Source organism: Psammomys obesus, unplaced genomic scaffold, assembly GCF_907164565.1.
Source record: "Psammomys obesus unplaced genomic scaffold, mPsaObe1.curated_primary_1811, whole genome shotgun sequence".
NCBI lineage: Eukaryota > Metazoa > Chordata > Mammalia > Rodentia > Muridae > Psammomys > Psammomys obesus.
Window position 1 is genome coordinate 922,743 of NW_026585689.1, and position 26,279 is coordinate 949,021.

The 26,279-nt window shown below is 36.3% G+C and overlaps 1 protein-coding gene across 2 annotated transcripts in view; it reads right to left on the reverse strand.

Annotated features, from left to right (window-relative positions):
• Positions 1-26,279, reverse strand: part of Nectin3 (nectin cell adhesion molecule 3) — a 49,480-nt gene that overhangs the window by 4,230 nt on the left and 18,971 nt on the right. For both annotated transcript variants that reach the window (XM_055593799.1, XM_055593793.1), the window contains exons 2-5: positions 10,606-10,947; positions 7,240-7,536; positions 6,512-6,629; positions 3,207-3,358 (exon numbers count right to left, since the gene is read on the reverse strand). In XM_055593799.1, coding sequence (XP_055449774.1) covers positions 3,207-3,358; positions 6,512-6,629; positions 7,240-7,536; positions 10,606-10,947 — 909 coding nt within the window. The remainder of the gene's footprint in view (positions 1-3,206; positions 3,359-6,511; positions 6,630-7,239; positions 7,537-10,605; positions 10,948-26,279) is intronic.

Here is a 26,279-nt window from a genome sequence, read left to right on the forward strand (position 1 = left end):
ATCTTAATTTTTTACATATAGGCTCTTTTTTTTAATCACGTATCTCAAAGTTAGAATTTACCACTTGTAGATTCTAAAATGTATGCGTGGATCTTAAAATCAGTAATATGAAATTCAACTTTGCAGAGCAGTTAAGAATGCTAGGCATGAGGTATTGACGTGAAATGTCATAATTTGATATTCTACTTTCAGAAATAATGAATTAGGCAATCAGCAAATCAGAAAAACAAAAGGTCCAATAGTTAGGGGGTTAGACTAAGAGCTACCTGAGAACCCTGAGAGTGACGCTATACTGAGTACAGTGCAGCACCCTAACCTGAATGCTGCCGTCATGAGGCCTCGGCCTCTGTCCAAACCCTGATGGCCACCAATGTGAGAAGACATAATGATATTTGAAAAACAAGTTCACTAAGAGTTGCTAAATCTGTTTTTCTAAGTAAAATTTTTTGAATCTTGACATAGATTACACATTTCCAAAATAATAAAATATATATTTTAAGATTATATAGCTTTAAAAGTTAATCTAACACTGAGATGATCTCTTACTATGTCATTTACAGTCTCTTACCCTGATAAAAACCAAATAGTTTGATGAAAAAGCACCTTGTAAAAGTACCAGCACATTGAGGATACAATCGGCAGCAGAGACAGTGACTGCACCTGGCATAGACTCTGCGTAGGAAGGTAAGATCCAATTTTTGATCGCTTGATAAACACTACCTCTCCCAAAGTTATCTTCTTCAGCAGTACTCTGAGTAACTAAACTGACTACTTATATTTTCTCAAAGTTGTCTCCCCTATTTATAAAACCTAATAGATTTTTGATTTTTTAAAAAGGGTTAGTCATCAGTTCCCTAAACAAAAAAAATAAAGTTACTTCTTTCCTAAATCTATTTTTTTCACTCATGCAACAAAAATGTACTGAATACCTACTGTATGTCACAGATTATTGGACATGGCAGCAATATAGCTATGATTAAAATAGACACAAATCCTTGACATATGCATTAACTTCTGGTAGGGATAAAAACAGATGAGCATATGAATAAAAAAAAAAATATGCCATATTGACAAGTACCAAAGAGAAGAATAGGGTAGAGGACAGGAGGTAGTAAAACGGTTATGGAGAATCATAGAAAGAAGAAAGATTTTGTTAGAAAATGTGACCATTTGGAAAAGGAAGTAAGGGAGGAAGAGGATACCTTGCAGAGCTCTCCAGGTTATGGAAACAGAAAATGCAAACTCTGAGGCAGAAGCATACCTGCTATGTTCAATGAAATAGGAGGCCAGAGTGGATGAACCAGTGACCAAGGAACATAGAAGATGACATGATGTCAAAGAGTGCACACAAAGCCCTGTTATTCACTGTGAAGATCTGGTTTTAACCATGGGTAAAATGTAAGTCAGGGAAGCTCTTAAGGAATGACATAATCTAATGTACTCTTTAAAAGGACGACTGGGTGCTTATCTGAATACTGATTGGAGGGTGACAGGTTCAAAACAGGAGATTAACAGCTTTACAAGTAAAGGTTCTGGTTGTTCTGGCTTAAAGCAGTCACTGCAGAAAAGGTGTAGAGCAGGTAATGTTCCATCTAGTGTACAGGAAAGCCAAGACAGGCTGGCTGATCGACTGAGTTCAGGGTAGAAGAAAGAGTGAAAAGAAGGCTGATAAAAAGGGCTGTATCCGGACTAAATGTGATTGACAAAACACACAAGCCAATGACAAGAGAAACTGACAGAGAAACAGGTTTGCATCTAGGGGCATGAGAAAAAAACCTTGATTTTGAACAAAGGTGAGTTGTAATGTCTACTTAACTTCTATATATAATAATCCTAAATAGGCAACTGCAAACAAAGCTTGAGAATTCGTCAGAATAAAACAAATCGCAACACAACCCTGGATTCCAGAGAGTATGAAGTCTGTGTCACCAATGGAATCGGCGTACAAAAATACTATGTAAAGACGACACAGTGACATTTGGATCTAAGGTCAAACACCCCACAGGACGCTGTGTAAAAGGAATAAAACTTAAGGAAATTAAAATTCAATACTATTTAATTTCAATAATATAAATTTAAGGAAACCAAAATTTATGTTTTAATATAATTTGAATATATACTGCCTGTAGCTTGTCTTTAAGGGAGAAAAGCAACTCATATCTTTGAATCAACCCCTGACCAAGTGCGGTTACTAAGAAGCTCTATGTGGATGCTCACAGCTTTATGTCCGTGTGAATATCACACAGCAAATAGGAACCTCTGCTGTATGCCGGGCAGTAATACACTGCTTGTCCAGAGGACAGGTGAGCATCTGTGTAAGCGTGTCATTAGCTTAATGACACAGGGTCACACAGCACTGAAAACACAAGCATAATGCTTTCTAAAATCCATAATTTATTCTTACATTTGAAGAGACTGAGAGCTATGACCATCCATTCCATACTACAAACCTTCATCTCAGAGTCCTTTTTTTAAATCCTCATTTTTCATGAGTTAGAGATGAACAATGAAATATCCTTCTGAACATTAAGAATTGTTCAAATACTTTAATGTGTTTTCCTATATAAGTACCTCATGGGTAAGTTACAATAAGTAATTTTAAAATGTGGATTTTATTCTTATATTTTGTGAATGCTCAAGTTTATACTGAACCAAATTAATAAAACTTTCATAGTGAAACAAATAATATATGAAAAATTCACATATTCAGGGCTTAAAAACATACAAAAAATATCAAATTTTACTTCTTTAAAACAAAGTAGCACTTTTAACTTGACCTCTCATTAATCTAAAATGGCAGGTCCACTTCCAATGGCAAGCAATGTTCTTTCCAAAACCAAATTAACAAAGTTAATACCCAATTTTACTTAACCAGACAATTATATGCAATGAAGAAGGAAAAATCAAAACAAAACAAACACTGTTCATTATTTAAACATGGAAGAACTTATAAAGGCATGCTACCAAATATGCAGAACTTGTTGCATATACATTTTGACATTACCTTAAAGTACTGCCAATTTATGTGTATATATATATGTATATATCTAACATATATATATATATATATTAGATGCTGTTACCTTATCATATCCTCTTTATGTTTCTTTTAAAACTTCCTATCAATGAACCTAAACTGTTACAAGTATAAATTACTGCATAGTATTACATTATTTAACTCATCTTGGAAAAAGGCAGTAGCTTACCTGAAATGTAGATGACCTTTTGATCACTTCTTTGACCAAGGGAATTGGTCACTTTACAGACATAAACGCCAGAATAATTGAAAGTCAATGGCTGGACAAAGTGAAGAGTATTGTCTGAAGCCAATAAACCATCAGGCCATTGTCCATCCAACCTAGATGTTTAAAAAGCATAACATTTGTAATAGCTTCAAATAGCAAAAGCAATTCTTTAATAAACTCTTATATTTTAGGATGGCAGTAATTTTCATTTAATTTTATATAATTTCATATAATTTTTATTTCAATAAAGATAAACTATCCAAGTGCATTACATACACTTACTTCTTTGGAAAATGAATCCAGGTATGTTAGATGGGTCAGCATAAGAGGGAAGATTTTCATAGATTTTACTAAATTTCTTCCAACAATTTCATCAATTACATATACACAACATCCTGATAATTGTCACCTTCCACCATCTCTGAAACTCCAAATCCCTTCTGTCAAGGCCCCTACCCCATCGTGAGTTGCTTTTCTTATTCATGTCTTTTTGTGATACACTGAGTTTAACCAGAACTACTGGTGTGATTAAGAGTTTGGAACTATCCACTGTAGCCTAGTGGGCTCATCCATTGGTACTAACTGAAAATAACGCCCTTCTTCTCTTTCCCCAGATTATAGGAGTAGCTAATAAGTCGGTAAGCAGGGATGGGTCCTATAAGTCCATTCCTGACAGATGACTGACTGGTGAGTCTTATCCAGGGCCAGTGCAGGCTGCCACAGCTACTGTAAGAGCATGACTGCATTGATTATGTCGGGCATAGAAGACAGCATTTCACAGCTCTTCTCCCCATCGTCCTGCTTTTTGCTTCCCACTCACTCATGACAGTATTCCACTAGCATTTGATGGACAGCATCAAATGTACTATTTAGGGTTGAGGACTCAACCATCATTTCCTCTCAGGACCTTGAGCAGCCATGAAGTCTGTGTTTAACACCATTCACTGCAGAGGGACATTACATCTGTAGATCGATCCTGGCACAAAAATCAACTCTAAATGGACAGAATACCTCAACATAAAACCACGAATTCTGGAACTGTTAGAGGAAAAAGAAAGCAACATGCTTGCTACAAGATGAGCCATAGGCAAATAGTTTTTAAACAGGAATTGAGTAACTCAGAAAACAAGGCCAACAATCAACAAACTGGACTTCATGAAATTAAATATCTTGTGTACAACAAAGAAAAGTCCATGCAATCAAAGAAAAATCTTTGCTAGCTATATATCTAGAGAATACATACACAAGAAACTAAGACAAACATCAAGAAAAGACTAATTTTACAAATAGGTTATGGAGCTAAGACTTAGTTTGCTTTCAGTGTCACTCTGACAGAGCTTTGAACCACCTAAGACAGGAATCTCAACTGAAGGATCTTCCAGATCAGACTGGATTTTAGGCATGCTTGGGGAAATGTTTGACTGTTAATTAATATAGGAAAGCACAGGCCACTGTTAGTACCAACTTCCCTAGATAGATGGGACTTGGGCTGTACAGGAAATCCAGCTAAGCATGGGCTTGCTGAAGGGCAACAAGCAGCATTTTCCATGGTTTCTGCTTCATTTCCTGACCCAAATTTCCCCAATGATGGACTATGACCTGTAAATGGGAGTAAACCATTTCCTCTCCTAAGTTGTTTTTGGTCAGATTGTTTTACCACCGCAACAGAAATCAAACTAACAATTTAAACAGATAATTCACAGTAATAATAATAATAATAATAATAATACATATTTTAAAAAATTAGACATTGTTAACCATCAAAGAAATACAAATTAAAACGACTTTGAGAGTAGATTTCACTTTGAGAGTAGAATAGCTATCAAAATATCAAACAAGGGGCTAGAGAAACATCTCAGAGGTTAAGAGCACTTTATTGCTGAACCACAACCTGTGCTTGTTTCCTAGCACTCATATGGTCCCTCACAATTGTCTCATTAGATATCCAGGGGATATAATGCCCTTGACTGTCTCCATGGGCTCTTTTATAAACATGGTATACATATGCAAGCACATACACATAAAAATAAATAAATAAAATATAAAAGAAATCTATTGACAACAAAGGCTATCAAGGATGTAGACAAAGAACACATAGTCATGGTTAGGAGTATGAAGTAATACAGCCATTACGGAAAGCAGTTCTTCAAAAGGCTAGAAACAGAACAATCACATCACCCAGTCATACCACCAGTAGACTTAGGCCCAAAGGCCTCTATATTCTATTACAAAAATATTTGCTCAATCATGTCCAACGCTACTCTATTCACAACACCTAACAAATGGAATCAGCTTAGATGTTCATCAGTGGATAGATGGACAATAAAAATGTACACAGACACAATAAAATTTTATTCAGCTGTGAAGAAAAATGAGATGTTGAATTTGTAAGTAAATGAAACTGGAAAAATTACAAGTGAGGTAACTCAGGCCCAGAAACAAAGCATACCATGTTCTCTCTCATATATAGTCACTAGCACTGAACCTTTACATTTGTGTTTAACTTGGAATACCTGTGAAAGCCAGAAAAATCAAAAAGGCCCATTGGGATTGGGTGTGCCATAAAGGGGGTGCAGTACAACAGGGGTGATATGAAGTAGACAGAAGAAACACTAGAAATGGAAAGTTTAAGGTAGAGGAGGTAGAGGTTACAATGGGAAGTGATAATCTCCATGAAGTATATAGGAAAAGGCCATATGGATACCTACTAACTTAAATGTAAGCCAAAAATAAGAGTGAGAGTTAGAAGAGAGCTAGTCTGCAAGTCTTGGCTAGTGCTGTTCCTAAAAGCTATGGATTAGTAAACAAAAAATCCTAGTACTAAATATGAGATGCCTCTTTATTAGTCAGGTCCTAGAGGCCTGAACAATATAATCTCTTGCCATTCTCTTGGTTGCCTAACAGAATTAGATAACACTCTTTTGCTGAAGGTATCACACATCCTAACTATAGGATAATAGAGAAATCAAGCTGATGCTAAAATGGAGGCTTCCTCCCTACTGGCTAGCTTTCATCAGAGCTATGACAGTAATTAGAGGGGAAAAAAGCTAAACTCCCTAACATTGTTGCCAGTATGCAGAAACAGAAATGTCATGACAGGATGGTAAGAGACAACAGGGTAGAAATAATGAGCAATCTCTCAATCATTTAATTTCTTCAGCTATTAATTTAATTATGCACTGTATTGATTAAAATCAGCCTCAGTGCATTTAAGGATACATTTCTCTTCTAAAGAGTTGGTTACCATAAGTTTAATTCTGTGTTACCTGCTCCACACGGACTTGAAGGGTGGAGGATTTGCATCAGCATTACACTTGAGGTTAACACCTTTTCTTCCCACAAACCAATTTCCATCATATCCTGTTACTGAAACTTCAGGGGCATCTATAAAATCAATGCATGCAGGACACAATCATCTTTTATCACAAAGTAAATACACCATACAATGAAAAAACATCAATGCAATAGATAAGCCTTAGAAGAATAGAAATTATTTTTTTTACTTTCAACATAATAACTAGGGAGACAATATTCAGTAAATAGTACTTGACTAAGACAATGAATGAATAAATTAATAGATGATTTGAATTCAGACACCAAATAAACAAAATTCACCCACGGCATTATTAAGCATCTGCCTCCAAGTACTGGGATTAAAGGCAGGCACTGCCATCGCCACCTGGCTAAGGAAAACATTCTTATTGAAAACAGTAAGACCCAGGACAGGGACAGCAGCCCAATATAAAACAATGCACTTGTTTGTCTTTTAATTAGTACACATCTGAAGTACAAGTTTTCACAGCTTCCTGAAGGGCAGCCTACTTCAAAGTCTCAAAACAACAAAACTAAGTACATTTAAATTGAGCAAACCCTGCTGTGGGAATACCCGCATGCTCAATATTCAAACTAAAGGCAACTGGATAAGGACCTCTGTGAACAGTCAGAAAATACAATGTGTAGCTTAAGTTGAAAGCAGATGCTGGAGCATACTTACACTGTATGTCTAGTATAAAAGAGTATCGGATATCCTTTTCTAAGGCTGGATGTTTTACAACACAAGTGATTCGCCTTCCTCTAGCAAATCTCGTGGGAAACAGCTTGTATTGGCTGACAATCGTTGTTGTTTCGTTTGGAAAAGAAGTTGTAGTAGATTCCATTTCGCCAAGATCACCTTCCCAGTCAATTTGTGCAACAGGTTTTCCAGTGGCTGCTATACAAATGGCTGCTACTGTTTCATTTCCTCCATCAATTAAAGAATCTGGTCCTTTTATCAGGCTCACCGTGGGTTCAACTGTTTAAGTTTAAAAAAAATGTACTTCAATTAAGAAAGTACTTACGATTTGCTTTAGCCACACCTAGAAATTTTTCATAATCTTATACAAATACAAATGAAATCACATAAGTATTTTTTTAAGTAAGGTCAACATCAACAGCATTCCGGAATAAGAGGTCAAATTTTAAATTATCATCACAAAATGTCAGTCTCTGATAAAGCTTCAGATTCTGAGATGAGTGAACTATAATCCAATTAAAAGATTACTGTGACCGTGATCATAACTTCCTTTGATATTAAAGCCATTACTTTTAAAATACTTTTATACTTTAAAATATATATACACATATATGTATATATACATATATATATTATTTCATTATAAGCAAAAAGTTTAAAGCAAATAACCTTTAAATAAGTTACTAGTTTTGTTCTATCTCTGATTTGTACCTATCTACTCTTGCTCTGTATTTTACTTTAATAATATTTCTTTATGTACCCCCTTACTGAGAAATAAAGGGAAAGGAAAAGAAATATAGGTAATGATGAAATGTATAGCAAATATCCATGTAACCACCACCTGAACCAAAAACTGCAGCTCACAAGTTCTTTCTGTCTCGTCTTGTCACATCCTATCTACTTGAATGTGGAACTATAATGTTAACTTGGTAAATGAATTTTAAATATCTTCTCATTAAAATCAATAAGGCAAAATCAAACCAGACAACCTTACTTTCCCTGTACCTGGAGAGTATAAGAGAACAGCTAGGCATTACTTGTGCAGGTTTTCTTTGATTCAACCTTGCATTCAATAGATTCATTTATCGAGCTTTTTTATTTTTAAATTCATTCAACTATTTATTTTCCCATCATTTGGATACACATAGAATTTTAATTATTGTAGAATTTATTTAGGAAATGAGTCATTTATTTATACCAGAATTTATTGCTGGCATAAACTAGGGTTTTTCCTTGCTTCTCCTAAATACGTCTATAACTATCACCCATAGTCATATCTTGGTATATTTACACACAACTTTTTCTGGTTTGTCCCAAATACTGGAACTGCTTCTATCATATTTATTTTCATTTTCACCTAAACTTACTCAAGTTGCCAATTAACTTGCAATTTTCAAGATATTAATTCATATCACCAGCTGATGTTATTAAATTATTTAGCATTTGCCAATCTCATATATGACATGATACATCATATTTGAAATTTTCAGTTATGAATGTGAACAGAGTATCAAATATGTTTTAGGGTCGTTTTGAACTTTTTCTGCTAAATGTACATTAGAGATAGTATTTTTTTTAACTGACATGTAACAGTCATCCATAAATCTTGGGAAATAATTCCTTCTAAATTATATGTAGCACAAATCACTTTCTATTATTTTCAAGCCTGCCATTCTACTGTTCTGTGTGGTGTTTTCTTTATTTCTTTGTTTGTCTTGAGATGCTCGGGAACTGAACCAAGGTCCTATTAAAGCTAGACACATGCTGTCATTGAATTATATCCCCAGTCCTTTTTGAAAAAGTTAATTCAAGCGTACTGAGTAATATGCTTTTATTTATTTTGATGGTTAACTATTAATATACTAAGAAATAATATCCTCTAATTTGAGACCAATTACTATGAGATTTTTGTTTGTTTCTAGTTCTTTCCATAAATATACAGATTGACCCATTTCCCCAAATGGCACAAGCAATCTGTTTAAAAGCCTTTGGTAATTCCAAGATCTTACATCTGTACAGATCCATTGTGTTTTTAAGGCAGTTCTGTGCTTTCCAGCCGGGGCTCAAAAGCACTGGGTAGCTCCCTGAGACCATGAGTTCTGCTCTGCCTTCCTCCACCTCCAAAATGCAGGCATTCCAAAAATGTGACTCCTTGCTATGGCTGATATAAGTGGCACTGGGGATCAAAGCCCAGCCTTCATGTATGCTAGATACTCTACCAACTGAGCCACATCCCCACCCACGAGTTTGTTTCTGCTGTCTTGTTTGTACAGGGTGTTGAATACAGACTCTCCTAACTTGTAAAACTGGTGATACTAAAAAAGAGGATAGACCTGTATTTCAATTATTAATGTAGAAATACTTTAAGACAATACTTTAAGATAATTCCCTCCAGAAAAGATCTTTCTTTCTTTATGCCAAGCTCCTAAAACCTAACCAAGCCAGGACTTTTAAGTTCAGCCTCTTAAGTAATATACACTGGGTTTATGACTCTTTAAGTATGATTTGCTTTGAGTTTACTGCTACTCTGAGACTGCAAATCACTGAGACACAAAACAAGTGAGATTGGACACTCCACACTAGACAGAATACACTTAGATTTTGCTTCTTGATTCACGTGATCTAGCCCAAAGGCTAAAAAACCACCTTTCCCTTCTATAGGCTCTAAAGCTCATCTTAGCTTCATGTTTCTTCCTAATTATCCAGGATCTCCAGACTGAATGGCTTTCAATGTGAGGTTACCTTCAATACCATCATCTTCTCCCAGTATTAATGCAGTCACACTCCTCACCATATACCTCCAAATGCCTCAGTTGAAGAATTGCCCTAAGTAGCTTACATACTCACAAAATCTTTCTTTCCTCTTCAAAACACATGCACATTTAAAGTCAATTTTGAATGATATTGTTTATATTTTCCTGGTCATATACAACTAGTTGAATCATTTTAGTTGGCTTCTCTGTACAGCCCTCTGCTAAGCAGTCTTCCTCATCTGCCTAGAGAATATCATTTAATAAGACACAAAGGGGCCCCAAATGCTGTGTGTCTAACACACTTCCAAGTGAGACCAAGGCTGCAGGCTTATTATCATTCTCTTAAGAGCTGGAATTACAGGTGTGAGTCACCATACCCATCCATTATTGGAATTAAAGCGCTACAGATTATGAAAAAAACTATCCAGCATTACACACACACAGGCTCTGCTTACAATAAGAGAGCCTAGAAACACACAACTTTACGACAGAATTTGAAAATGTGTATTTGAATCAAATTTATAGAAATCTTCATTTCTTAACATTTTATTATGATATTTACTATAGTAATCAAACCCACCTCAAGCACACTCACCTAACACAGTCACAGTTGTAGAGGACTGGGCATTTCCAAGTGGAAATGTAACAGCTTTGCATATGTATTTTCCAGAATCTGAGAAGCCTATGTTATGCAGAGTTATTGTGGCATCATTAAGTGAATAGTTTTTGAACAAGACTCTTCCCTGATAATCTCCTTGAACAGAGAATCCATACTGAGGATGATGAACTGCAACAGTCTGTGTGCTTTTGCCATGTATCTTCTCCCATGAGATCTGTGTTATAGTTTCATTCACTTCAATTAAACACTTCAATGAAACATTCTTTCCCCACACTGCTGTGACATGTGGCTCCACGATAACTGATCCAGCTAAGGCACCTACAGGGGAAACACAAACACTTAAGATCGTTTTGATAATAGGAAAACTGTGCTAACATACAGTTACTCTCCCTTTTTTTCTACACATATTCCACCCACCCATCACATCCCCGGATCCCCAAACAATGAGAGATTGAAAGGAGCTAGGATCTGGATTCAGGTCAAAGTCAGATCCAAAATGACTATCAAATCATTCAGTGGTAAGCTCAGCAGAAAATGAATTACACTGGGAGCAAACATGGAAGCAAGCCTCCCTGTCAAGAATGCACATGGGATTTCAAACCTAGCTGACCCTGGATTGCAGCATTATAAAAAGCTAAAGCAGGAGCCTAAACGTCCTTGCCCACAAAACCAAGAACCTAAGATAAGTGGGTGTTACTGTAAAGTTACTAAGTTTTATGGTATTTTTTAATGTAACAATAAATAATTCATTTAAGTTATTTCAAGTGAAATATAAGATCAAATAGTTTCTTGTGGAATCATTCCATGCTAAAATTCTCTATTAACAAACAAACAAACAATCTTTCAAGACAAATTAAGTTCCAGAAAACACTGAAGAAATGTTTGATATGAATATAAAAGCAGTTATTTTCAGCTGAGTGAAGAAAAATTCCACAAGCAAGTTTAAATTGAAATGACACCAAACTTTTCCATTATTTCTTTACTACAAGCCATAGAGAATGGTATCGTTCTGAAGGAGACCAATACTGATCACACTGTATTCAAGACACCATTCAGTAAATGCTTTAAAACATAAAGAACCTGCCCTGACAGGGGTCTTTTGTGAGACTGACACTCCAATCAAGGACCATTCATGGAAATAACCTAGAACCTCTGCACAAATGTAGCCCATGGCAGTTCAGTATCCAAGTGAGTTCCCTAATAAGGGGAACAGGGACTCTCTCTTACATGAACCAGTGGCTGGCTCTTTCCCCTCGCCCCCCCCCCCCCAGGGGGGAGCAACCTTGCCAGGCCACAGAGGAAGACAATGCAGCCAGTTCTGATAAGACCTGATAAGCTAGGGTCAGATGGAAGGGGAGGAGGACCTCCCCTATCAGTGGACTTGGAAAGGGGAATGGGAGAGATAAGGGAGGTAGAGTGGGTTGGGAAGGAATGAGAGAAGGGGCGACAGCTGGAATACAAAGTGAATAAACTGTAATTAATATAAAAAATAAAAATTGAATTAAAAAAAAAACCTGCCCTGAGATAGCATACCACACATGTGGCCTGACAATTGTAAAATATATCTTTAAAACTTAATTTCATGTCTAAAATTTAAATGAAAATGCATATGCAGAAGCAATCAAAATAATTTCTAAATCCATTAAATTTTATACATTGTTTTTTCCCTTGTTTTCTGTATGTTTTGAAATGGTTTGGCTATGTAGAAAAAGCTGGCCTTCAACCTCATGACTTCTCTCACAGCCCCACAGTACTGATTTACAGGCTTATGCCACCACACCATGTGTTCTTCAAACAGTCCTAGACAAGTTTTAAACAATATTATTTATCATTTTAGAGGGAAAATATTATTGTAGAAAGAAGGAAACCATACAGATGACTAAGGATAACACAGGAAGGTAATGATCATTTATAACACTTATTTAACAGCCTGGAAAGAAAATGTTTTGGTGTTCTTTAAATCATTGCTCATTATCAAGCCCCTCAATTTTCCATCATCCATTATTGATTCCAAATGTTGATATAACTAACTCAAGATGTATGATGTGCAGTAGTTGAAGATATTTTAGCACAAAGATGGGTAGAATCAGGAACTAAGCCATGGGTTTATGCATAAACTCATGAGTACTGATATACTGACTTTTATTACAATCATATGGTAAAGGAAAGGGACAGGAGGATAAGGGAGGGCATACAATGACAGCCAGCTAAAACTAAGGGGTATTCAAGGAGTTGTGTGGAAATCTGATATTGGATGATGCTTTTGTACACTTTGTATTCAGATGCAGATTTCTGTGCCCCAAGAACTGTTTGTAGTCAGATGTGGGCACTGTCATTTCTATGAAGACTCTCCTGTATCAATATTGCATAAACACTGCTCCCCAGCTATCTCTGAATGGTTAATAAAGAAGCTATTCAGCCTATAGTTAGGCAAGAGAGGAGAGATGAAGGATTTCCGTATTTCTTGGTCTGGGGGTCTCCAAGAGGAGAGAAGGAAAAAGAAGAAGAGGTACCACGAGGAGTTCGGCGTGAGAAAAGAGTTACAGCAGATGGCCACGGAAAGACTGCGATGGCAAGTCAAAGGACACACAGCTAGACTATGTAGCCAGACTAGCATAACTGGGTTAGAATAGATGAGTATCTGCCCAGTTACAGACCTAAGGCTTGTTGAATAAATCTAATAGGTCTCTGTGTTGATTATCTGGGAGCTAGAGAAAGTAGCAGGAAAAGGCCCCTCCTGAATACTGTGTTTCTGCAGTCTAATATGGTAGAAGCTTCCTAAAACATATACATACTCAAAGTTGATCTAAGTGGAATCACTACACTAGGGAGACAAAGCCCCAACTGTAAACCTCTCAACACTAAACGAAGCCTCCAGTTCTGGGAATGGGTTACATCTAATCGAGCTGTTGACCAAACAACCCAATCTACAGCCAAGACCACTGGTTACTATCCGTAGACTGATGGTAAGGATCTGCTGCTGAAGACAGCAGCTACACAACTCACTGAATATAGAAGCAGGGCTGGTGCCTACCTTAGCGCTTTCACCCCTATGGCCTAATGTTCATGGTACAGGAAAGAACTCTGCAAACTACTGAAGGCGAAAAATAAACTCCAACCCAACTACAAATCCTTTGATCTATAATGATGTTCTTCCTAAAAGATGCACAGGTAGAATAGTGGAACTAATTAGCCAATATCTGGTACAATTTAAGGCCCATTCCATAAGATGGAATACATCCCCAACAATGCTCAGATGATCAAGAACTTGATACTGGCTTGGCCATAGATCTATGGTAAACCAAAGTACAAGAGCTCTGCTAATGGAACATAGCAATAACATGACTCCTAAGGATGTTCTACTATACTCGTAGATCACGGTCTTGTTCAGCAATCATCAGATGGGAATACATACAGAGAGCCACAACTAGACACCAGACAGTAACAAAAGAGAACAGAGAGTAAGAGACCTTGAAACACTCAGTACTAGGTGGGTCTCCATCAATTCCTCCCACCTCCTCCCAAGGCTCAAGAACCCTAAGGAAGAGAAAATGGAAAGACTTAGCCAGTGGGGATGGAGGACACTATGGAAACAAGACCTTCAAAATACAACAGGACTAAATACACATGAAATAACAAAGACCGTGGTAGCATGCACAGGGCCTGACTAGGTTAGAGTCTGCATGTACATAATGCGGTACCAACACTGAGGGAGAAAGTGGCTTCAAACTCCTATCAGTATCCCAGAAGCTATTACCAACGAATACCCACTCACAAATGAAAACAGATTTCTATAACAAAATTTCTCACCAGGGAAAGCAGTCTTAAGACCAGGCCCTATGCCCAACAAGGATGAACTCTTATGGCATTTTTGCAGGTTCAGCATTTTTGTGTTTGGGGAGGGTTTTTTTTCTTTTCTTTTCTTTTAATGTCCTTTTCATATTGTGGATTCCAGTTTTGTGTTTTTATGAAACTTTCGCGTGTGTGAACTTTTTCTTTGGCTTTTTTTTGTCTTATTCTGGTTTTTTGTTTTTATCTACTGTTATTTTATTACTATATGTTTTTAGATGCCTGTTTGTATCCTAATGAGAGAAAGAAAAGAGTACTTATTTTGGTACGGTATGGATTTTGATGTGTGGAGAAGTGGGAAGGATCTGGAAAGAGCCAGAAAAGAAGGAATCACAGTCAGAATATACTGTACTAAGAAAATTATTTTGGAGCTGCAGAGATGACTCAGACATTAAGAGCACTGGCTGCTGTTCCAAAGGCCCCGAGTTCAATTCCCACAACAACATGGTGGCTCATAATCATCTACAATGAGATTTGGTGCCCTCTTCTGGCCTGCAGTAACACATGCTGGCAGAATACTGTATAAATAAATAATAAATAAATAACAAATAAAATTATCTTCCATAAAAAGGTTGCTTTTATAATAAGTAAATGCACATACTATTATGACATAAAAACTAGCTCTGCATTTAAGCTACATTAAGCTCTATATTTTACACAAAAAGTGTGATAGCAACTTGAATTATTCCAAAGACTTACTACTTGTCTTTTGTCAAAGAAAAAGCTAACATCTGAGAAAACAAGGCCTCTCAATAATAACATAGACTTCACAAAACAGCTGGTATCATCACACTGAAATTATAAAAAGAAGCAAAGCCCTTTCAGATGGTCTGCCATCATTGCCACTGGAGAACAGAAACTGAATTTAAACCAGTGAAGTTAAGAAAATGGAAACTCAAGACATATATTTATAAAGGACAGAGTTATTGTCTGAATAACCTATTACTTGAAAAAAATCAAGAAGGTAAAGTGGCAGGGTAGAAGAACAAATACTCTAGTAGCTCACATAACAAAACACAGTGCAAATAAATTATCACCATGTGTTATGATAATGCAATTTGCATAAACTTACTGTGGGAAAAGTTATGACTTAATATATAAAAAATCCATGAATAAAACAGATGAGTTTATAAACCTGACAACTTAAACAAATGACAGTGTTTTGGCACTTGTATCTTGGGATTTCCCTGCCTCTCAGCTGTGAGAAAGAATCCCTATGCTGTTTAATCCACTTGGTGTATCTTGTTTGTTACAGCAACCAAGGCTAACCATTACAGATAGTACCAGAATAAACTTGGCAGGCTACTGGTAACTACAGATTCTCATGGACCACAAGAACTAAAGCCTGATGGGTTATCATAACTAAAGGAATATTTGTAAATTAGTAAGACAGGAGAGAAAAATATGGAAGGCAGAGAGAACTGATTAATTCAAAATGTGTTTTTAGAAGGCAATAGCATTTAAATAAAATAACTCTCAATTTGACAACAAAAATAAAAAAAGAGACCAAGAAAAAGTCTGATATACTCTAATACACTTGGTTGGAAAAAAAATAACCCCCAAGCAAATGCATCTTTAAACCTATACTTTTATCAGTTTTATTAGTGGCTCAATGGGCAAAAGGAAGTCACACACATGACAGAAGGCAAATGCGGGAAAAAACATAATCTATCTTGGTGAAATGGATAGTCAGTTCTTCAAAAATAAACACATAAAGACCAACTTTGGTTGTTTCTTTGTTTAAACCCTTAAAGCAAGGCTTTACACTAGCCAACACTGATGCTGTGTTGTCCTTAGACTCCATGAGTTAAAATCACAGTACTTTTGTGAGCAGGGTTTTTGCTTCCTTCCAAATAAGACTTTACATGTTTCCATTTCTGGATTAAACACACAGGTTATAGACCACTTCTGAATAAGATTTTCCCATTTGGAACCTAAACTGTGGAAGAACAGATTTTCTGCTATAATTCTTCAGCTGAACTCCTTATCAGAAACCCCTGGCACGCAGTAAGCCCAGCATCTCTGACCCTACTTTCCCACATGAAGCTAGATTTAAAGAATTAAAGAGTGCTGGAAACATGCAAATGCATATTATTAAATACCCCAATTACTTAAAATTTACCATTACCTGAGGTTTAGAACCTGAAAAGTCTATGGAACGATGAATGGTCAATTTTTTCCTACCAAGAACACTACCTCTGTGCTAGGTGTTTCTGGCAGGAACACATACTAAAATATACTATTTCTACTCTGAATCTCTTCATGATTTGCCAGTAAAATTTTGTACCATTTCCTAATTAACTAACTTGAATGTATTATCATTTCAGGCAGGGGAGAACCTGTTGATTGATGAAAGCATTACAACCGCAAAAAAAACTAACTCTGACATCTTCTTGTGTTTCTGAATAGTCATTCAGTCAGTGCTTAGTGTCCCTGGGAAACACAGGCATCTGAAACTTGCTGCTAAGGAGAAAATGAAATATCACATACCGTGATTAGTATGGATTAGTTAAAAAACAAACAACTGGACACATGTACTGAGGATTACACTACCGTGCCAGGTAGCAGCGGTTCCCTTGCTCTTCACCTTCTGCCTCAAGACTAAAGGAGCTTTTCACAAATTTGATCAAATCGTCAATACTATCTTGTATCACATTTCTCTCTTACTTCTCATCTACAACCAATATTTCAGGCTCAATTTCTTTCAAATGTGAACATTTTTAAGTATACAAAATATTTTCTAAACAAAATGTTTACTTTAGTCTGTGTCCTAATTCAGTAACTCGAAAGGTCACTAAAGAATACAGTCTACTAAGAATTCTAAGAATTTATAATAATTTTAAGAGCTTTACTGAGATTTGTATACCTTATGAACTCCAGTAGACTTCAAGAAACACATTCTGAATAATTCAAATTCTTTAAAAATATCATATCAACTCAAAACTCCAAGAAAAAAAAGCTTCTAAGATTCCCAATCACTTCAATAGAAATATTAGAAATAGTAAAGTAAAATAAATCACTATTTATATACAGCAAACTCAAATACTCTTCAACTATGAATCTCTTTTTTTCTCATGCCATAACTAGAAAAGACAAACTCTGAGGTTATATTCTATATTCTTAGAAGAAAATGGTGTCACATATGAAAATTGAGAGAAACAACCATTCTTTCATTCATCAATATGTATGAAACATATATTTTGTGCCTGACACACTTCTAGGTGGTAGGAATACTACTAAAACAGAGAGTTGCCAGCCTTAGTAAGTCTACATTCTGATTCAGAAATAATATTCAGGAAATAAGATTATATACACACAAGTACAATAGAAAGAACTCTGGAGAAAAATGAAGCATGGCAAGAAAGTTCACTTTAGGGCAGATGTATATAAGGGTGATAAACAGATGGTTTCTTAAGATAACACTGTAGGAATTGTTGGTTCTGTTGTTCTCCCTATAGAGCTCCTGTCTCCTCCAGGTCTTTCTATCTCCTTCTTCTACAAGGATTCCAGCACTCTGCCCAAAGTTTGGCTATGAGTCTCAGTATCTCCTTTGATACCCTGGTGCGTAGAGTGGGCCTGAAGAGACCAACACTCCAACTAAGGACCATGCATGGAGAGGACCTAAGAACCCTTGTTCAAAGGAAGCCCACTGACTGTTCAGTTTCCAAGTGGGTTCCCTAGTAAGGGGTACAGGGACTGTCTCTGACATAAACTCAGTGGCCGGCTCTTTGATCACCTCCCCCTGGTGGGTGCACCCTTGCCAGGCCACAGAGGAAGATGATGCGGTCATCCTTGATGAGACCTGATAGGCTGAAGCAGGGATACAAAGTGAATAAAATGTAATAAATAAATACATAAATAAAATTTTTAAAAAGACTATGATGAAAGTAATTAGTTGAATTTTTTTTTAAAGTAAGGAAACCGTAAAATAGAATTCACATCAGATTTGTTTTTGAATCATGGAAATAATGAGATGACTAAACAATTGCACTTAACTTAAAAAAAAATAACACTGCAGTGAAGACTTAAAAAGTGAGAGACAAAGAACAATTCAGGTTCACTGGAGTAGAGTGAGTACAAAAATGACAGGCAATGAAGCCACAAAGGGAGTGAGATGGAAAACTCCTGGGAATTTCTAGCAGAAATATGCACATTTCTAACTTATATTTTATAATGGTCATTCCTTGCAACAAAGCAAACATCAACCACACAGAAGTTATTCATCACGGTAACACAGAGCTTATTCATCACGGTATCATTGAAGGTGGGCTGGATCGACACTCTGAAAACTGCTCATGCGATGAGCAAGAGTGTAAATGAAGCAAATTTCGGGAAACTACTACCTGATTTCTGGTCACTGGATGTGGAATGACGGAAGATCCATCTATCAAAGAGAACTAGCACGTGCAATTCTTTGAAGAGCAAGTAGAAGACAGAGTCCCAAAACACAGTTTTAGACTTCTTATGCTTAAGATGCTTACTTCAAAACCAGAGGGACGTGTTGGAAAAGCATGCCCAGATCTGTAAAAGAATACTGTTCTGGACAAACTGACAAACTTGGGGTACAAACTCCTAGTATCGATTTACAAAGGGATTGGCTTGTGAAAACATGAGACTGCTTGAAATCATTTACACACTGGTAACAGCAAAGCGAGCCATGAAGCCAGTATCTGTGCTCTATTAAAGCATAGAAAGGTGTGAAAGCATAATATACTTCTACAAAGATGACAGAAGAATGCATAGCGGAGAAAGAAGAGCCAAACATCCTGCACACCAACTTAAGTAACAACCAAAAATGAGTTCTAAATATTCTAAACACTGCCAGTAACAGAAAGGTGGATAACTACTGCTTTAGCAACTACGATGAACATAAAACTCTGATTGGAATACCTTTAAAATAGAACCAGAGACTTGTTTTCATACAAAAAGAAGTAGCAGTATTCATCCTCTTGTGTGAAAGAAGCCACCATTTCAGAGAGTGATCAACAGTTAAAGCATAATAGGCCTTTTGTACCCATGAGTCCTTTATCTATAGATAAAAATATTAGAGAAAAAAAAATCCCTTATAAAGGTCCAAAAGCAAATCTTGACCTTGCTGTGCACTGAGCACTATGTTAAGTTTATAATAATGAAGGGCATCTAAGATACCCTGCTATGGTCATCTTTTACTTCACAGCTCTCAGTATCTCCTCAGCATTCATGCCCTATCGCTAATTTGCTTCCATCACACTCAGAGGGTATGTACTAACTTATGTTGTTGCACTGAACATGTACAAGCTATTTTTCCAGCCATTATTCCCTAAACAATACAGTACAATAACTATTCACATAATACATACATTGTATTAGTAACAAATTAGTTAGAATGATTTTAAGTATATGGAAAGATGCATCTCAAGCCTGAGCATCTGATAAGCTGGAGGATTTCTGCTAAACTGTCCTAGAACCAGTCCTTCACAATCCTTCTGAGAAAAAATAAAAACAGTGAGCAGTATGACTGGCCTTAAATTGCCATGTGGAATGGATTTCAAGGCCATAACACCAAAAGAGAAAAACCAAACTAAGTCAGGTGTCTTCCTTTAAAACCAAAATTGTTCTGAAGGTTCTAGGTAGAGCAATCAGTCAAGAAAAGTAAAAGGTATCTGTATTAAAAATTAAACTACTTCACAAACACGAACATGCTTACACACATGCACATACAGAGGCACAAAATCTGTGCAGAAAATCTGATTTAAAAAAATCCATCAAGCATGCAAGGACAGAAACCTACCACAGAGGGCCTCTAAAAGATTCTACTGATGAAGGTATCAAAGCAGAGGCTGAGACTCATAGACAAACTTTGAGCAGAGGCAGAGGACATGGAATTTTATGAAAGAAGGGGGAAATAGAAAGACCTGGAAGAGACAGGAGCTCCAAAAGAAGAGCAACAGAAAAAAAAAAAAAAAAAAAAAAAAAAAAAAAAAAAAACACACACACACACACACAGACTTGGAGGCCCTGCAGAGACTGATACCCCAACCAAGGACAATGAATAAAGAGGACCTAAAACCCCCGGCTCAATCGTAGGCCATAGACTTAGTATCCAAGTGGAGTCCCTAGTAAGGGAAGCAGGTGCTTCCTCTGGCATGAACTAAGTGGCAGGCTCTTTGATCATCTCCCCCTGGAGGGGGTGCAGCCTTACCAGTCCACAGAGGAAGGCAATACAACCAGTCCTAATGAGATCTGATAGGCTAGGGTCAAATAGAAGGGGAGGAGGACCTCCCATATCAGTGAACTAGGGGAGGGGCTCAGAGGGAGAAGAGGGTGGGAGGGTAGGATTGGGAGGTGATAAAGGAGACCACAACCAGGATACAAATTGAATAAACTGTAATAAATGATAAGGAAAAAATCTATCAAAACAAGCAGTAACATTGAAACTGTTTAATAAATGCTATGATAATCTTTATGAAGACTAAAGAAAAAAACACATAACTGACTGAATTTCTACATACTAACAATGAAGTCAGAAAATAAACATTTTAAGTACCACTGTCAGTAGTAGTACCAAAAGAAGAAATGAAACATGGTCAAAAGTGTGAAAGCAATGCACAACTAAAACTAAAAAAAATGTTAACAGAAATGTAAAGATCTAAATAAAGAGATGGACTTCATCCATCAGTCAGAGATTAGATAGAAGACATTCCTCTCTAAACTGATTTGTACACTCAATGAAATCAAAATCCTATTAGGATTTTAAGAGGAATGAACAAGGTATTTGTAAATGTGCAGAGGAACTGCAAAAGTGGTATTGGCTAGGCAAGAATCTCTTGGCTATGTCACCACAAGAACATTCAGTGAACATAACCAATAAATCTCTGTTCCTTAAGACATTCTTGGTCAAGCCACCGACTAAGAATAAGAGATCTGTACAAAATATATATCTAAAAGGGATACTGAAAAGCATCAAAATACATACAAACTCATAGTTACTTACAATTTTTTAAAAGAAAAGACTTTTTTAAAACAGGTACAGGTGAAAAGAGTACCTAAGAAGATATATACAAAACTACACAGTGATATTTAACATCATTAGAAAAATACAACTTGTGACCACAATAAATGATCACTTTATTCTCACTACTGTGATACAAATTAAAAAGAACCACAACTCCTAATGTTGGAGAGAATGTGGACAAATCCCTCATGAAATGGCAGCTGGACTATAAAACAATATAAACATGCTGGGAGCATCAGATAACTTCTGTCCATACACCATAACTAGTACATAAATTAACACCGCAACTTAATCCAAACAATCCCAAACTGGAAACAGTCCCATTGTTCATCAACAAAGAAACAAATTGTGATATACTACTCAGTAAAATATCACTCTGCAATAAAAGAAGAACATCCAACTCAGAATAGGAAGGAACATCCTCAACTTGAGAATGGACATCTACAAAACAAAACTATATTAATGTAGAACCCACTTGTCAGTATGTGTAATAAAAGTTGAAGTGTTCACTGGGGCTGCATTGCATATGTATATCAATTTGTGAAGAATGAACATCTTAACAGTATCATGTCTTCCTATCCATGAATGTGGGAAATCTATTAATTTAGTTCTTTGCTTTTATGAGGATTTTAAGTTTTCTACATATAGGTTTTTGTACATCAAAGCTTTATTAGATTCTTATATGAACATTCTGTTTTAGAGATCTCCAGGTAAAAATTACAGTTTTGTTGAAAATAATTTGTCTTCACCCAATATATTCTGGTCTGGTTTCCCCTCTCCCAACTCCTCCCAGATCTTCTCCACCTCCCCACCCATCCAATTCCACCACTTATTTCTTTCCTTAGAAAAGATTCTACATGTTCATCGTAACCCGGTTTTAAATAATACAATTTTAACAAAAGAGTTTGAAAGGTGAAACTCTGCATTCCTTGATAATACTGCTCTTAGGAGCTGTGGGTTAATACTGAAAAACTCCAGTGCCAAGTGTGGTATACTTCTATACAACAAGTGTGGGTCAGGGAGCTCCACAATGCACACAAACAATGCAAGCTGGCATTGCCTTTGGTTGTCCACAAGAACTAGATGATGACACAACAAACCTTGTATGTAAGAGTCAAAGAAATTAAACAAGAATGACATTGAATACTGTTGCAAGATTTTATGGAGGCTGGTGGTGGAAAAGGGACTCTAATGGTCATATGTGGCTATGAGTCCTACAAATGTAGTATCAACTACCCAGACTGGATGAGTCTACTTGGGCAGCAGTGGCATGACTGGGAATAGCCTACAACCCTGACTGGATTTGAAATATGCTTCACAAAAGGAAATCCATGCATGGAAATACAACCTGGTCAAAAACCTCATGACTGGGAAGTCAAAGGTCCTCAGTGGGAACCTACTGCTATTGTTTAGCTAAAATGGCTTAGCATCAAACTTGTGTTTATAACCTTCTTGTGTTTATACCCATAGTCAAATGGTACTATCAACCTTAATCAGATAACCTCTCTTTCCAGTGAATATAAGTGAAAAAGTATAAACTCATGGCTGCTCAAGACACTGAGAATATGTGGTAGCTGAATGCTCGGCCCTAAACAGAAAACCTGTACCTTTCTCTTGAATGTTGAACATTGATGGAATGAGGGTAGAAAGAACATGAGAGTCAAAAGATAGTGAAAGGGCTAAAAAAATGCTGCCTTTTGGGCATGTCACACCCATTGTAATCATGAACCAAAAGCAACAAAGAGTTTCCTCTTCTGTGCCTCCACAAGAATTAGCCAGAGAACAGTCAAGTATGAGCAGGGCCCTATGCCCTCATGCTGAAATAGTGGGAGGTTCTGGGAGAAGAAGAGTCATTGTCTTCAGTTGTGTAACTACTTGAATAATTCTAAGCCCATGACCATTTGTATGGCCTTAGTTAAACTCAGTAGTTAACAAAACAAAATGATATGTATCTTGGAGAAAGACTAGTATGGGAGAGGGATAAAAAAAAGGGTAGGGGAATGAGAGTAATCCTAATACAGTGTGTGTGTGTGTGTGTGTGTGTGTATACAAACTGCCAAACAACAAATTTAATTAACAATAATAGAAAAGATCAGCACTGTAAAGGAGAAATTTAAAATCATTAAGAAAAATTTCAACAAGAACAATGAAACGCTACGAAAGAAAAAATAATAATAAGCATGGTGAAAGCATCAACAGACGATTAAGTACAAAAAAAAAGAATAAAGTCAAGACAATATTAGTCAGACATTTACAAACAAAAACAAGACCAAGAACAAACCAAATAATAAACCACTCCTAAGAATACAGGGGTAATGTTTTGAGATAAAAAGAGACACAGAACCTATTAAATAAAAAAAATTTCCCAAAACTAAAGAAAAAATTAACATCCCCCAAAAAAGAACCACAAATGACCATTTAAGAACCACTCTACAACACAGTGTAGTGAAAATGTCCAAAAATACCTGTTTAAAAAAAAAAAAGCCAATTCAGTTACAAAGGCAAATGATCTTATTAAAGACAGCTTCCAAAAGCACAAAATACCTAGAACACCCCTAACCAAAGAATTAAGGACCTTTACAATGCATATTTCAAAATATTGTATCATCTTAGATGCTTAAAAACTAAGAGTCCCATGTTCATGGATTTTCAAAATTAATATTGTAAAGTGACTATGTTACCAAAAACTATCTTCGATGCTTTCTCTATCAAAATTGAGTGATAATCTATATACAACTATAAAAACAATCCTAAAATTTCCATGGAAACATAAAAGACTCCAAATAGGCAAAGCAATCCTAAGCAATAAAAGCAACTCTGGAGGCATCGGACTATCTAATACCAGATTGTCTCACAGACCTACAGTAACAAAAACAGCATGAGAATGACACAGAGGAAGACACTTATACCAACGGGGTAGAGCAGAGGACTGACATAGCCATAATCTTATACCATACACATGCACACAGAACATAACACATACACCAAAAAGGAAAAAGGAAACTGGAGACTGATTTCAGAGAAAAATATTTAAACAAAGTGAAGGAAATAAGAGACAGTAACATGAAAGAGAAGGGAGCTAATAGAGAAAGAAAAGAGACCAATCATAAGGAGAAGGATGTCTGAGGAAAGGAGTTATATAAGAATAAAGCGTGGGCTGGAGAGATGGCTCTGAGGTTAAGAACACTGTCTGTTCTTCCAAAGATCCTGAGTTCAATTCCCAGCAACCACGTGGTGGCTCACAACTGTCTATAGTGAGATCTGGTACACAGGTACACATGTAGTCAGAATGCTGGATAAATAAAAAAATGCATAAATATTAAAAAAGAATAAAGTGTAATAACATTTATGTATGGAATAATGAAATCAATTTCTTCTTATGCTAAATTTAAAATTAGCAAAAAAGTATAAAGCCTAGATATTAACTTTATCATTCCCAAATAATAAACCTATCTTTAGCTTCCACTTCATTAATGCTAACTGGAAACTTGAAAAGCAATTACCAAATGTATTTAGAACTACTGAAATTATTTCACCTTATGCTTTTGAACTACAGAACACATATCTGATCTGTCACAAATTCTGGAATAGTTCATGATACGCCTAAATAAAATTCAGTTTCTAAAAAGCAAACTGTTAATATGGAAAAGGAAATTTTTCAGGGTAGTGATCTAACTTATTCTGCAATGTAGTAAGCTGTTCCTTTCATATGACCAGCACATAACAAAAACGCAGCCAGGAAACAGCTTCCTAGATGTGAAAGGACATTTTTCCCAGCCTCATCATGTTGTGCACAGTACATACGAAAAAACTTTTAAAGTTTTGCAGAAAGAGAAACTGGATTACTTATCCAGTCTTTCCAAACTTTGGTGACTTCCAAAACATAAAGGCAGGGAGAAGTTGTTTTTCACAAGTCAGTACTACTTCTACCGCACACAAATGTGTAAGGGTTTTCACAGTAATTACCAAGACTCTGTCCTTTTGATTCCCAAGATAATTAACACTGTCAATTTGACAGGCTGTAGACTCACTATGGAAGCAAGTCTATGGGCCTGTTCTATTGGAGATCATCTAGGTTAACTTAAGTGGGAAGACCCACCCTAAATGTCAGCAGTATTCTCTGGATGGGCTGTGTTTCCAAGAAAGTTTGAGGAGAATAGCATTCTCTGCCTCCTGACTGCAATGTTAAGAGCTGCCTTGAGGCCCTGATGCCATGACTTCCCTATGATGGTCTGTACCTAGCACTGAGAGCCAAAATAAGTCTTTCCTTCCTTAATCTGCCTGTCAAGATACTTTGTCATAGTTCTGTTATATTTTTAAGTAAAGAAATTTGTTTAAAAAAAACTGAAGTTCTACTCATAAAATTTAGATCCCACAATATTTTAGTGATTGTACTTATATTATGAACAATCAATTTTAACCAAATGAATTATTTTTTTCAACTATACTTAGGAATTCACTTCAGACTTCTTTCTTTTGCTCCCGTACTTCTGATTTTAAATGTACAGTAGGTAAAAGTAGGAGTGCACAAATAGGCAGATTTTATCTCAGAAGCACCAGTCATTATAAACAATTATTGCTTTTAAGACACCAATCTACTATTAAGTTTCATATCAAGTATCTGTAATGATTAAATGCAAATTTTTATGCACAAGTTAACATGAATGAATAATCTAAGACCCTCACTAAGTGTTAAGAACAGACTCTCCAAAGAAGTACATGGAGCTCACAGGTCAGGGGTATTCTTTTCAGATATAAAACTATGCATGGGGATCAGCAAAAAGAGCATCAATGGGTAAAAGTACTT